This window comes from Eubalaena glacialis, chromosome 20, assembly GCF_028564815.1.
Source record: "Eubalaena glacialis isolate mEubGla1 chromosome 20, mEubGla1.1.hap2.+ XY, whole genome shotgun sequence".
Lineage (NCBI taxonomy): Eukaryota > Metazoa > Chordata > Mammalia > Artiodactyla > Balaenidae > Eubalaena > Eubalaena glacialis.
Window position 1 is genome coordinate 31,726,734 of NC_083735.1, and position 14,622 is coordinate 31,741,355.

General features: G+C 35.8%; 1 protein-coding gene across 1 annotated transcript in view; it reads left to right on the forward strand.

Annotated features, from left to right (window-relative positions):
* LOC133081281 (A disintegrin and metallopeptidase domain 3-like) overlaps positions 1–14,622 on the forward strand; it is a 103,814-nt gene that overhangs the window by 5,193 nt on the left and 83,999 nt on the right. Inside the window, exon 4 of the mRNA XM_061177367.1 lies at positions 5,655–5,733. Coding sequence (XP_061033350.1) covers positions 5,655–5,733 — 79 coding nt within the window. The remainder of the gene's footprint in view (positions 1–5,654; positions 5,734–14,622) is intronic.

Below are 14,622 nucleotides of genomic sequence, written 5' to 3' on the forward strand. Positions count from 1 at the left end.
CTCATTTTTAATGGATGAGATCCCATAGTATGTAATATTGATGGGTAATGAAGTTATTTCCAGGGATTGTCACTATAGAGTCCGACAATAAACATCTTTATCTGTGTATTCTTATACAATAGAGATTTTGTTTCATAGTCTTGATATCAATAAATGGGCTTCTGGATCAAGCAGGATGAGTGCTGATAATAGTAGTAATAGTAATAATAATAAATAATAATAATGAAAGCAACAAAAGCAACTGACATTTATTGAGCACGTACCATATTCCAGGCGTATTTCTAAGCAGTTTGCAGGTAGTAACTGATTAATTTTCACAACCGCCTCTAAGGTAGGCCTTCTTTATTACTCACATTTTATAGCATGTAAAGATCTTAAGAGATATTGCCAGTTACTTTCTAAAAACCGTAGCAGTTTAGATTTCCAAAAGCATGCGTGATGTACTAAAATATTGTATCTCATCTTAATGTCAGGTTGTATTTCCCTAAATGATTTCTCTAAATAGTTATTGGCTAGTTCATTTTCCTCTATGGGGTTTGCCTATTCACGTAGTTTTCTCATTATTATTTTTTATCATTTTAATATACTTTATTTTTTAGAGCAGTTTTAGGTTCCCAACAAAAGTGAGTGGAAGGCGCAGAGATTTCCCGTATATCCTCACATCCCACACGTGCATAGCTTCCTCCGTTATCAACATTCCCCACCAGAGTGATGTATTTGCTGTAACTGATGATCCTGCATTGACACATCATTCATTATCACCCAAAGTCTGTAGTTTATATTAGCACACTATTTTTTATATTGTTTTTTTCTATGAATGAATAAAAATAAAAAAGGAAAATTCTGAGATTAGTATAAACAATTAAGTTCTTACCATGAATGATGCACATATAAGCATTTTTCCTACATATTAAAAAAAAGGGTACATGGCCGTAATAATGAAATCTATTATTCCCATACCCAGACCTCTTCAATCGTCTCACTCCCCAGTGCTGATTACAATTATGATATTGACACATATTCTTCTGCCATATATTTAGGGTCTTTCATCCATATGTCTAAAGATCAATAAAAATCATGTTTTGATGCGTCCTTCAAGTAGACATGAATGGCACAAGAGTGTATATTCTATTATACAATTTGTTATGGTGGATCAGAAGGGTAGTTAAGGGTGGACCTTAACATGTTGAACCACAAAAGTGACCCCAATTCTTTACCTTTCCCTGTATCTTCACTCTTTGCCATATCACTTTGAGGTTCTCTCATCAAGAGGTGGAGTGTATACAACTCCAACCACATCACACTCAGTCTTCATGGGGGTGAAGAGCCCAAGGTTAGAAGGGCTCTGTGCTTGGATTCATGCTCTTCTGATGCTATCCTGAGATTCTTAATACTTTTGAACGAGAGGCCCCGCATTTTCATTTTACTTTGGGGGCCCGGCAAATTACTAGCCCAGTATGGGGCTATGTCACTTACTTTAGCCAGAGAGATGTTGGCTGACCTGATTCCAACACAGGCTTGAAAAAGCTGTCGCGCTTTTCTGCTTTCCATCTTGTTTGTCTGTCATCCCCATGAGAATATGCTCGGGCTTAGCTTGCTGGACGATTAAAGACATGTGGATCACAGCCAAGGTGCTGTATTTATCCCTACAGCAGCCAACATTCAGCTGAATCCTGTACCACTGAGCAAGCCTGGCCACAATTAGCAGAGCTGGCATGGCTACCCACACATGACCCAAAAGTGTGAGCAATAGGTACTTATTATTGTTCGTTGTGCAACATTTTGCATAATATTATTTGTTGAGATTCATTCATAATGATGTGTGCAAAATGGGTTTGTTTTTTAAAATGCATATGTAGCCATCAAATGAATATATCCCATTATTTATCCTCCCATATTTACAGCAAGAACAGCTCTGTCGTGGACATCCTTGGCCATGACTTCCTGGGCCCCAGGGAAATTGATGGATTATAAATAAGAAATTTCTCAAGTGCTATATAATGCCAGTTTTTTTCTTCATAAGCCTTGTAACCAATTTTTACTCATGCCAATAGCTTAAAAGTATTTCTGTTCTCTACATTCTTGACAAAATGAATATCTTCACACACTTATTTTTGTTAATTAGTGGATGACAAATGCTGTTTTATTGTTGTTTTAATATACACTTCACTGGTTATTAATAACACTTAGTATCTTTTCCAGTGTTTACTGACCGTCCTCATTGACTTGCTTTTCCTGAGATTTTGGTGGGTTTTTTTTTTTTTTTTGCTGGAGGCGGGAGGGATGGTTATTTTTTATTCATTTGTTTTGATTTATTTATTTTCAATCTATGGCTTTATCTTTCTGTTTTTCTGGGTTTTGTTCCATGATCTATCGTGGGAAGTTTTGTTTTCTGTAGATATTAACACTTTATCTCCTCTATATGTTGCAATTATGCCACCTAGACTATTGATTGTCTTCTTCCTTTGTTTTTGGGATTTATTGCCATAAAAATGAAATTTTTCATATAATCATTATATTCATATTTTCTATCCTAGGTTCTCACATTCCTCTCTTGTGTCTGTTAGATCCTGAAGTGATAGCATCACATTCATATAGTATTTCTTAAAATTCTTTTTCCACTTAAGATGTAAATCCACTGCTTTCAGTTTCTTTAACAACAGTATTGCATTTTCCAACTTTCTTCAAAGCTTCTTTTTACTTTTTTCTTTTTATTGCAGCTTTATGCTGACTCGGGTATCGTTTAGTTAGAATAACTGCAGATTATTTTCTTCAGATGGAATCTGCAGATGGCATGCTTCCCGAATCAGTGCATGTCTGCAGATGTCTCTCTTGTTCTCATAACTGAATGACATTTGGCAATGTGTAGAATTTGTGAGTCATATTTCTTTTCTATAAATTTTTGCAATTTGATATAGTCTGTGTGAAGTGAGTTTTCCAGTATGTTTTCTGTGTGTGGGTGAGTGTGAGTTTGTGTGTGTGTGTGTGTGTGTGTATTACATTAATACTCCCTAATATAACCCAAGTCCCTAAATTTTTCATTTTAATTTTCAGTCCCTATGCATTTTTTTTCTTCTATGGGAAATCAATGCTTTCATCCTGGGTCTTATTTGTCTGTGCTCCATATCATAGTTTTTTCTACAACTATGATCAAATCTTTATTTTTGACATGCATTTTACCAGCATTTGTCCTCTGTTGACTAGGCCTATAATTCTGTTCACAGTAAGCAAATTCTCTTCGATACATTTATTGAGTTATTTAATATTAACTGTCATGTGTTTTAGTTTCAGAGTATACTTTTTTTCTCTTGGAATGATCTCCTTGGAATGCTTATTAATTTCTCTTGAAATTAAGATTATTTTGTTCATCAATGCTACTTCATTCGGAACTAACTTTTAAGTTTTGCCTGCTTTTTATTGTTCATTTTCCTTTCATTGGACATTGTTTTTTTCTTTCAGTGCTCATTTGTATTTTTGTTATGTCACTGATTAAGGCAGACTGTTTTGTTGTTTCATACGGAAGCCAAAAGTATGCCTTTGAAAAAGGGCCCAGGATGAATAAACTTGCAAACGAAATTTTTATCCTTTTAATAATGCTTGTCAAATATCTGTTAAGGTTTTTAATCTCGAATTTCTTTTTCCTGGGAACTACTTCTGGATTCCCACTTCCACCACCTCCATTTAAATGCTTACGGTTATTAAAAGGTGGCTCTGCCCTTGTTCCAGAATTCACGTTCTAGATGCTTGCACCTAAACCGACCCAGGCCATGCAGAGTTTTTCCTTGAATATATGTGGAATATAAACTGACAGATACCAGTTTTTCTCCAGGAACCTCTCTGGTTTTGTTATTTGAATTGAAGAAAAGGAAAAGTTTTCAAGAAGGAGAGGAAATAGATTGTTACAGGATATTGAATATAGTTCCCTGTGCTATACAGTAGGTCTTTGTTGTTTATCTGTTTTACATACAGTAGTGTGTATCTGTTTATTCCAAACTCCTAATTTATCCCTCCCCCCCTTTCCCCTTTGGTAACCATAAGTTTGTTTTCTGTGTCTGTGAGTCTATTTCTGTTTTGTAAAGGAGATCATTTGTATCATTTTTTTAGATTCTACATGTAAGTGATATCATAGGATATTTGTCTTTGTCCAACTTACTTTTCTTAGTATGATAAAAGAATCTGAAAAAGAATATATATATATATATATATATATATATATATATATATATATATATGGCTGAATCACTTTGCTGTACACCTGAAACTAACACAACATTGCAAATCAACTATACTTCACTAAAAATTTTTTAAAAAAGAATGAGAGGACATGAAGGAGATAAGAAAAGTAGTGGGGAAAAACGTACTCTGTTAACGCTCTAGTTTCTCTTCCATTCTGGCCTTCAAACCTTCTTGATGTTTGGAATCCATGAGAAATCCCAGTGTCACTGTTATGGACTAGGGTCCTTGGACTCTTTAATCAATAGAAATTGATAAGTGGTCAGAGAAGGAATTCAGGCAAGGCTTTGTTGAGGCTCGTGCTGCAGCAGGAGGGAGCGAAAACAAGTGACACGTTCCCTGGCTCACTCTCCGAGGAGGGTGGGCTGGATCCTTAAATGGGGTGAAGGTAGGGGCGGATTGGTGGTCTCCCCACTCGCTTGGTGGTGCTGTGTGCAGGGATCATGCGCAGTAAGTACCCTGCTTTTGCTCCTGGCACCTCCGGAGTGGCAGTCGGTTTACGGCCTTTGTGTGTCTTATTGCTCATAATTACCCGGACTGCACATGCAGGCAGTTAGTTTTAGTTCCTTAGAGCCCCTCTGTCTTCTGTTGCTCAAGGAGACGTGTGTCCAGGCCAAGCGCTCCAGTAAAGGGTCCCAGGTCCCAGCCTGTCTCAACCCTACAGTAAATAACAATGTTAGATTGTTCCATGATAATCACCATCCTCCTTGTAAGAAGATTTTAGTTCCATACCCTGTTTATGTCACGTTTTTCTATAGAAATAACGTATGAAATTTGAGCAAAAGACTAGAATCCCGCTTCTAAACAAAGGCTTTAAGATCTATCGTGTGCTTCTACAATTTTTCTCCTTCTGCTACGAGAAAAGCATGTTCCGTGGAGGGACCATGCTGTTTCCTAGGTTCCAGAATGAAGGCAATGTGGAGCTGAACCTGCAGTAACCTTGTGAAGAATATTCATTGTAATTTTAAGGCACTGGGAATTTGGAGGATGCTTTGTAGCACAGCATAACTTCACGGAAACAAGCTAATGAAATAAGCATGTATTTTTTTTTGTTTTTTATCAATCCATGGCTACTTATTAGCAAATTTTAACTAAGAGATTTATTCCATGAGATGTACTTATGGTTGAATCTATAAAAGAAAACTTTGTTGAGGGAATCTGGAAGTCCTGGATTTTACTAGACAGCAATCTGTGTCATTCCAGTGCCCACACTGGTATCCGGTCATCCTGGTTCTTGTTTTCTCTTATATACCTAATGTGGTATCAGAAAGAAAGCTAGATAACGGAGAGATGAGCCCGTTTAATTTTTGTGTATTTGAGCTTATAAAATGAAATGTAAATTTGTTTAATTTCATGACTCTGGAAGTTACTTTTACTAATGCTATTATTACAACGAAGTATTATTATTTTGGTTGAATTAGGTCATTTTTAGACTCTCATTTCCTGGTATATTCATACAACAAATCAGGGATATTGCATCCAGATTCTTCATTTGTAAAGGTAAGCTTTACTTTATGTTGTGTAGATGTTTATTATTATGTGGTGAAGGTGCCATTGGTGGGAAGAAGAAGAATGCTTTATACTTGGCTGAATTACTGGGCAAGCAGATTGATCACAAACCCAAATGTAATGTGGCAATTGCTCTGAAAGCATACAGAATAGAATGACTACTTTTAAAATTTGGAACTCAGGAATCACTTACCTGAAAAGGTCATTTACACTCTCTGGAAGTAGGAGTTTGAGAGGGGAAAAAATGTGGGGAAAGGAACTAAGAAGCCACTGAAGACAGGGAGAAGTTTTGATGGAGGTACCATAGGACCTGAGCAGTGGAAACCACTTTACAGAAAGAGCACAGGAAAGTGAAGTTGCAAAAGCAATTTGGGTACAGAATCTGAACTGGTTTACATGAAAACACAGGAATTTGAATTCTTTCCCAAAATGCAGGTAAGAGTCAAGAAATGCTTAAAAGTATGTGAGAAAGTTGGCTTTAGTCTAAGGTACGTATTTTGCCAGAATAGATGATGGGGAAGAGGCAAATGCGAGTGATTGGTCAGATTCTGTTGCTGTGTTGCAGTTGAGAGAGAATGAAATTTAAAATATGGTAACTCGTACAACATTTGTCTTTCTCACCATCTACAAGTAGAAAGCAGGACAAAATCCATGAGACATTTGTTTTCAGACATTTGACAATTAAAAAAAAAAAATCAGGAAATCTCTCTCTGACAGAAGGAAAGCATGGAAAGCAAATCTCACACTGAACTTGGCCGTCTGACTGGGAATAACATCTTAACTATAGCACAAGGGTGGAAGCAAACAGGACTCTTTAAGAATTTGGATTTTAAGAGTTTGGGCTGCGGAAGCAGCTGGAACTTGCAGGACCCAGGACCAGAGATAAAAAGGGACTATGTGTTGATGTACATTTTTTTCAGAGAAGGGGAGTTGTCCTTTGTTCCCTGACTGAGGATTAGAGAGCGTGTGTGGTGGGTAAGACTCTACTGAAGGGTCGAGAGTGAAATGGAGATAATACTAACTGACGGAACAGTGTTGGGAGATGTTGGATTTTCAGCGCAGGCAGTGTAGAGTGACCTTGCTAAAACCCCAGGCATTCAGCTGAGACAGAAAGGCTGAGTGTCTGGAGGAATGATCAAGCTCTAGAGTAAGAGACACTCTTTGTCACCCCCATTCCCCACTTCAAAGCCTAAAACCCAGCAGGGAGACGATTGTGGAGGGTTACCATTAAACTAATTGCCTTCCGACACAAACTGTGATGCTCTGTAAAGGGTTAAGCCATAGCCGAGGAAGGAAAGAACGCGATAAGTTCAGAAATCAATGAGAGAGAAAAAGGAGAAAGAATGGAAACATTAAAGCTCTGAATTTAGTTGTTTCAAAGGACTAATAAAATTAATAACCCTCAGTAAGACTTATCTAGATCAGAAACAAATTCCACCAATATTAGGGGTGAAAGGAGATATTGCTAGTCATACAGAAGATAAAATGATATCTTGGAGAATTATGACAGCTTTATGCCAATAAATTTGATGATTTAGATGAAATGGACAGCTTCCTTGAAAAGTACAGCTTATCAAGATTGAGAGAAGTCATAGAAAATCTCAATCCCTTGAAATCTATTTTTAAAAGTTGAATTCCTCAACAACCACTTTCCACAAAGAAACACCAGGTTTAGTTATTCTCATACTTCACCAACTGAGAGATAGTTTGGCTCTTCCAATCTTTAAGCGATTGAAAAGAATGCTTCTGTGAACGTTCATATACAATTGTTGTGTAGGTGTGCAGTTTTATTTCTCTGGGATACATACCCAGGAATATCATTGCCAGATCATACGGTTAGTGTATATTCATTTTTGACAGAAATTACCAATATTTTCTCCAGAGTGGCTGTACCATTTTAACTTTCTGCTGGCAATGAATGAGAGAGAAAAGAGTATCTGCATTCTTGCCATTTTGTTTGCTATTTAAATTTTACAATTTTATTTTAGCCATTGTGATAGATGTGTACTTTATCTCATGTAATTTTGACTGGCATTTCTCTGATGACTAATGATGTTGACTATAGTTTCGTGAGCTTGTCACTTTTTGTGAAATATCTGTTAATGTCTTTTGCCCATTTTCTTGTTGGACTTTTCTCGTTGGTTGGTTTTTCACTACTGATCTTTGAGGAGTTTATATATTCTAATTACAGGTCCTTTACCAGATATGCGGTTTGCAGATATTTGTTCCCAGTCTGTAATTTGTCCTTTCATCCTCATCATAAGGTTTCTGATCGAGCAGAATTTCTCCATTTTGATGAGAGTTAATTTATCAACTTTTCCTTTATGAATGGTAATTTGGCTATCAAACCTAAGAAATCTATGTTGCCCTAGAGTTCCTGAAGATTCTGTGTGTTTTTCTTTTCTAAAAGTGTTATAGTTTTATTTACATTTAATGGTGTGTTCACCTGAGGTGATTTTGTATGAAGTGTGAGATTTGGATCAAGGTTCACTCACTTGACCAGGGATGTGGAATTGTTCCAACACTATTTCTAGAAAGGGCTGTTCTTCTGCATTGAGTTGCTTTTGCACCTTTGTCAAAAAGTCGGGGGCGGGGTCATATTGATGCGAATATATTCCTGGGTTCTTTATTCTGTGCAGTTCTTCCATGTGACTCTGCTTCTGCCAGTATCCTGCTGTCTTCTTCAGTTTGCCTGCATATTCAGCATTTATGTTGACTAGAGTGATTCCTCCCGCTGTATTCTTATTCAAGATTTTTACACTATTCTAGATATTTTTCTTTTTCATATAAATTTTAGACTAAACTATCCTCTGTGTGTAAACAACCTTGCTAGCATCGTGATAGACACTGTTAAACCTACAGATGAATTGGGGGAGAATGGGCATCTTTATTCTGTTGATTCTTCCAACCGTGAATGCAGTAAGAATCTCCATTTGTTTGGTCTTTTTTTAAATGTCGTTCATTAGCATTTTGTAATTTTAGCATTCAGAGCCTGTGGATATTTTTTTAGGTTTATACCAAAGTATTTCATTTTCTTTGGAGCAACTGTAAATGGTACTCTATTTTAATTTCAGTTTACATATGTTTGTTGTTATCTAGAAATACAACTCTCATTTGTTTGTGTCGATCTTATATCCTTAAAACCTTGATGAAGTCACATATTAATTCTATGAGAGTTTGTTGGGTTTTTTTTTCTGATAGATTCCTTGAGAATTTTTCCATAGTCAGGTCTTTTACAAATATGGCTTTCTGTTTTCTTCTTTTTCAATCTGTATACTTTTTATCTCTTTGCTTTACCTTACTGTGCTTGTTACAACTACCGGTACTCTGTCAGATAACCATACTGATGGCAGACATCCTCACAATTTTCCCAGTTGTAGGGATAAAGTATTCAGTCATTCACCATAAGGATAATGTTTGATGTAAGGTTTTTTTTTAATATACTCTTTATAAAGTTATGGAAATTCACTATTTTTAGATTGCTAAGAATTTGTTTGTTTGTTTTTCTGCCCCATGAAGGGGAGGTGTGTATTTAATTGTATCGGTTGCCTTTTCTGCATCCGCTGATATGATCATATGATTTTTCTTTTTTAGCCTGTTGATATAGTGGATTGCACTGACTGATTTTCAAATATTGAAACAATACCTAGAAAATACCTTTCAAACCTAAAAACCCCACAGCTTGGTCCTGGTGTATGATTCTTTTATTCATGCCTGGCTTTGATGCGCTAATAATTTCTTGAGGATTTTTTGGGTCAAAGTTCCTGAGAAATATTGATCTATGATTTTTCTTTTTTTGTACTGACTTTGTCTAATTTTTGGAGTAGAGTAATACTGGCCTCATTAAATACTGAGAAAGATTACCTCTTCTTCTGTTTTTCTGGAAGATATTGTATAAAATACGTGTTAATGCTTAAGATGTTTGGTAAAATTCTCCAGTGAAATCACTGGGCCTGGGGATCTTGTGTGTGTGTGTGAGTGTGTATGTGGGAGCTTTTAAATTGCCAATTCAATTTATTTAATGGTTATAGAAATATTTTGTTTATCTGTTTCCTATGTATGGCTTTGATGGTGTGTGTTTAAGTAATTGGTCTATTTCATCTCGGTGGCATTTCGGCATGTATTTTGTTGCAGTCCTCATACCCCTTTAATGGCTACAGCAGCTGTAGTGATACGCTGGTTCACCTCCGACACTGATGATGTATGTCTTCTCTTCTTTGTCAGTCTTGCTAGAGATTTTTCAGTTTATTGCACATATCAAAGAACCAGCTTTTTCTTGTTTTGATTTTCTTTACTGTTTTCTTATTTTCAATTTCGTAGCATTTTGCTCTTATTCTTTTCTCCCTTATACCTTGCTTTGGGTTTATTTTGCTCTTCTTTTTCTAATTTGTTGAGAAAAAAACTTATATTATTAATACGTGACCATTCCTTTTTCTACTGTAAGAATTTTAGTACTAAAATTTCCCTCTCAACACTGCTTAGTTGTGTCTCACAACAATATGGTGAGTTTTCATGTTCATTACAGATATATGTATTTTTAAATTTTCCTTTAAGGCTTCCTGTTTGACCCGATTTTTTTAAAGTCTGTTATTTACTTTACAAGTGTTTGGAGGTTTTGGTTTTTTGTATTTTTTTTTCTGTTGTCTGTGTGTTGAATTTTAGTTTGATTTTGCTTTGGTCAGAGCATATACCTTGTATAATTTCAATTTGTTTTTAATTTGTGAATGTTTGCATCATGAGCCAATATATTGTGCTTGTAGGTGAATGTCCTTGGATACTTGAAAAAAAAATGTGTATTCTGTTGTTCTTGGGCGGAGTGGTCCATAAATGTCATGGAGATCAGGTTGATTGATGCTGCGGTTCAGTTCTATATTTTGCTGATTTTTGGTCTAGTACTAGCAATAACTGATTGGAGCGTGTTGAATTCCTCCTTTACTGTTGTGGTTTTTGTCTTTCTCTTTCAGCTGTACCAGGGTTTGCTTCACATATTTTGAAGTTCTGTTGTTTGATGCCTATACATTTAGGATTGCTCTGCTTCTTGATAAGTGAATACTTTTATGATCACGTAGTGACTCTCTTTCTCCCTTGTAGATTTCTTTGCAATTAAGTTCACTTTCTCGATATGATTTTTATCAATATTTGCATGACATATTTTCCATTCTTTTTATTTCAATCTACCTATAAATTTATGTCTGTAACTGAACCACTTTGCTGTACACCTGAAACTGACACCACCTTGTAAATCAGCTATACCGCAATATAAAATAAAAATTAAGTAAAAAATTAAAATCATTGGAAGCGGAAAAAAATTTATGTTTGAAGTGAGTTTCTTGTGGAGACTATTTAGTTGGGTCATAAGGTGTGCTTTTGTTTGTTTGATTTTTTTGTTTCCTCCATCTGCCTTGGGACTCAGTATTTTATTTGGTGTTTTTAGACTATTTACATTTAAAGTAGTGATTGATATGTTAGGGCTTTTGTCGGCTATATTTTTTTCCATTTTTTTTTTTTTTCTGTGCTACTCATTTCTTTTTTCTTCTCTTGTTTTCTTCTTCTGGATTACTTGAACATTTTAAAGATTACATCATGATTTATTTATAGTGTCTTAATAGATTTTTCCCTGTTATACTTTTCTTAGCTTTTGCTTGAGGTATTACAATAAACATATAGAACCTAGCCTACTGTTGTGGACTTTTTACTTCTTCAAGTGAAACCCTGAAACCCTACTTCCATTTAGGATCCTTTATTCTCTGTACTTTATAAATATAATTGCTCAAATATTCCTCTCCATACATTAAGCATAACATGATATTGTGTGATTGTTGTTTCAACTACCAAATATGATTTCAGAAACTCATGAGGAAAGGATAGTTCACTATATTTACCCGTATTTTAAACCATTCTATTTGTCCCAGTTCCTTAAGACTACCCAAGCCTTTCTGTGATGTATTACCTTTGTTTCTTGGAGTTTCTTTTTGCCATTATCTTAGGGTATGTGTGCTGTAGACTAAATCTGTTAGTTTTCCTCTGTCGGAGAAAGTCTCTCTTTTTCCTTCATCCTTAAAGGATAAATTTGCCAGATGTAGAATTCATGTTTGACAGTAATGTTCTTGTCAACATGTGAGAATTGCTCTTGTATTTCCTTTGAGACTTCATGACTTTCAGATGAGAAATGTACTGTCATTCAAACTGGTGTTCTTCTACAGGTTATATGACATTACTGTCTGGTTTCTTTGAAGATATTTTTATTGTTTTCAGTTTAGTCATGATCTTTCTTGTTGTGAGTAACTTTGGACCCATTCTATTTCCGTTTTGATCAGTTTCCAGAATCTAAATGTTTATGTCCTTCATCAATTTTGTGAGGATTTCTGTTGACTTTTTTCTGAATTTATATACATATATATATATTATTTTTTTAATTTAAGGTGGTAAAAATATTTAATATGAGTTCTACTCTCTTAACAAATTTTAAGCATACATTACATTACTGTTGACATCAGTATGTTTTACAGAAGGTCCTGGAGCTTATTATTCATCTTGCTTAACTGAAACTTTATGCCCATTAAATAGTACCTCCTCATTTCCCCCTGGCCAAGCCCCTGGCAAACACCATTCCACTTTTGGGTGGTATGCATTTGATGTTTAAATACTTCATAGAAATGGAGTCATGCGGTATTTGTCTTTCTGTGATGGGTCTATTTCACTTATCATAATGTCCTCAAGGTGAATCATGTTGTCCCATATTGCATAACTTACTTCTTTTTCAAGGCTATCTAGTATTCCATAGAATACATATATACCACATTTTCTTATCCACTCTTCTGTGGATGGCCACTTAGGTTTTATTCACTTCTTGGCTATTGCAGATAGTGCTGCAGTAAGCATAGCAGTGCCAGTATCTCCTGCAGCTCCTGTGTCAGGTCTTTGGCATAACTGCCCAGAAGTGACATTGCTGGATCACAGGGAAGTTCTGTTTTTCTTTTTTTTTTTTGAATTATTATTTATTTATTTTTGGCTGTGTTGGGTCTTCGTTTCTGTGGGAGGGCTTTCTCCAGTTGCGGCAAGCGGGGGCCACTCTTCATCGTGGTGCGCGGGCCTCTCACTATCGCGGCCTCTCTTGTTGTGGAGCACAGGCTCCAGACGCGCAGGCTCAGTAATTGTGGCTCACGGGACTAGTTGCTCCGCGGCATGTGGGATCCTCCCAGACCAGGGCTCGAACCCGTGTCCCCTGCATTGGCAGGCAGACTCTCAACCACTGCGCCACCAGGGAAGCCCTGTTTTTCATTTTTACTATATTCTATAGCAACCGTTTCATATGCTCTTCCCAGTGACAGAGTACAACAGTGTCAGTTTCCCACACCCTCAACAGCACTTGTTCTCATTTGTTCATATGATAATAGTCATCCTAACAGTCGTGAGGTGATATCTCACAAAAATAATATTTTGGTGTTAATTTGCATTTTTCTGGTAACTAGTGATCTACCTATTGGCCACTTGGATGTCTCCTTTGTTTGTGTCTTATCTAATTTATTTCATCAATACGTTGTAGTTTTCAGAGTACAAGTTTCCCACCTCCTTGGTTAAATTTGTTTGTAGGTATTTTGTGTGTGTGTGACCTTGTAAATGGATTTGTTTTCTTAATTTCCCTTTCCTTACAAATAGTTCTCTGTAAGTAGAGAAATGCTACTCATTATTGAATGTTGATTATATATTCTGCAATATTATGGAACTTCTTGTTCTAAAACTTTGAGGGTTTTTGTGGAGTCTTTAGGTTTTGCTATCTATGAGATCATGTCATCTGCAAACAAAGACATTTTTACTTCTTTCTTTCCAATTTGGATGCCTTTTTATTTTTTTCTCTTCCTGTATCTACTTGCTCTATGTATAACTTCCCATCCAAAATTGAATACAATTGGTGAGGTGGGCGTCCTTGCCTTGTTCCTGATCTTAGAGGAAAAGTTTTCAGGTTTCACTGTTGAATATGTTGTTAGCTGTGGGCTTCTCATATATGGCCTTTATTAGGTTGTGCTGATCTCATTCTATTCCTAGTTTGCTGAGAGTTCTTCTTATGATAGATGCTGAAATTTGACAAATTATTTCTCTACATATATTGAGATGATCATGTAATTTTGACTCTTTGCCCTTTTAATGTGTTTTGTCATATTGATTTTTGAATGTTGAACCATTCTTGCATTGCAAGAATAATTTAACTTGGTCATGGTGTATGACCATTTTAAGGTGCTAGATTACACTGGATTTGGTTTAGTAGTATTTTGTTGAACACTTTTCCATCTGTATTCATGAGGGATGTTAGCTCGTACTGTTCTTTCCATGTGGCTTTTGTATCAGAGTAATGCTGGCTGCATAAAATGACTTAGAAAGTGTTCCCCCCTCTTTTATTTTTTGGAAGCATTTGAGAAGGCTTGTGTTAGCTCTTACTTAAGTGTTCTGTAGAATTCCCCGGTGAAGCCATTTGGCATTGGGCTTCATTTGGCATTTGGAGGTTTGTGATCACCGATTCAGTCTCCACACTAGTTACAGGTCGGTTCGGATTTTTCTATTTTTTTCATGAGTCACTCTTCTTAGGTTTCATGTCGCTAAGAATTTATCCATCCTCTATGGTATCTGGTTGTTGGTATATAATGTTCATATTATTTTCTTTTGAACCTTCTTATTTTGGTGGCATGAGCTTTCATTTTTCTGATTTTATTTTTGAAACTTCTCTTTTTTTCTTAATCTACATAGAGGTTTGTCAATTTTATTTATCATTTCAAAAGACCAACTCTTAGTTTTATGATATTTTCTATTGTTTTTCTACTTATTATCATTTTATTCTTAGTCTATTCTTTGTTATGTTCTTTTTGCTACTTTGAGCTTTCTTTG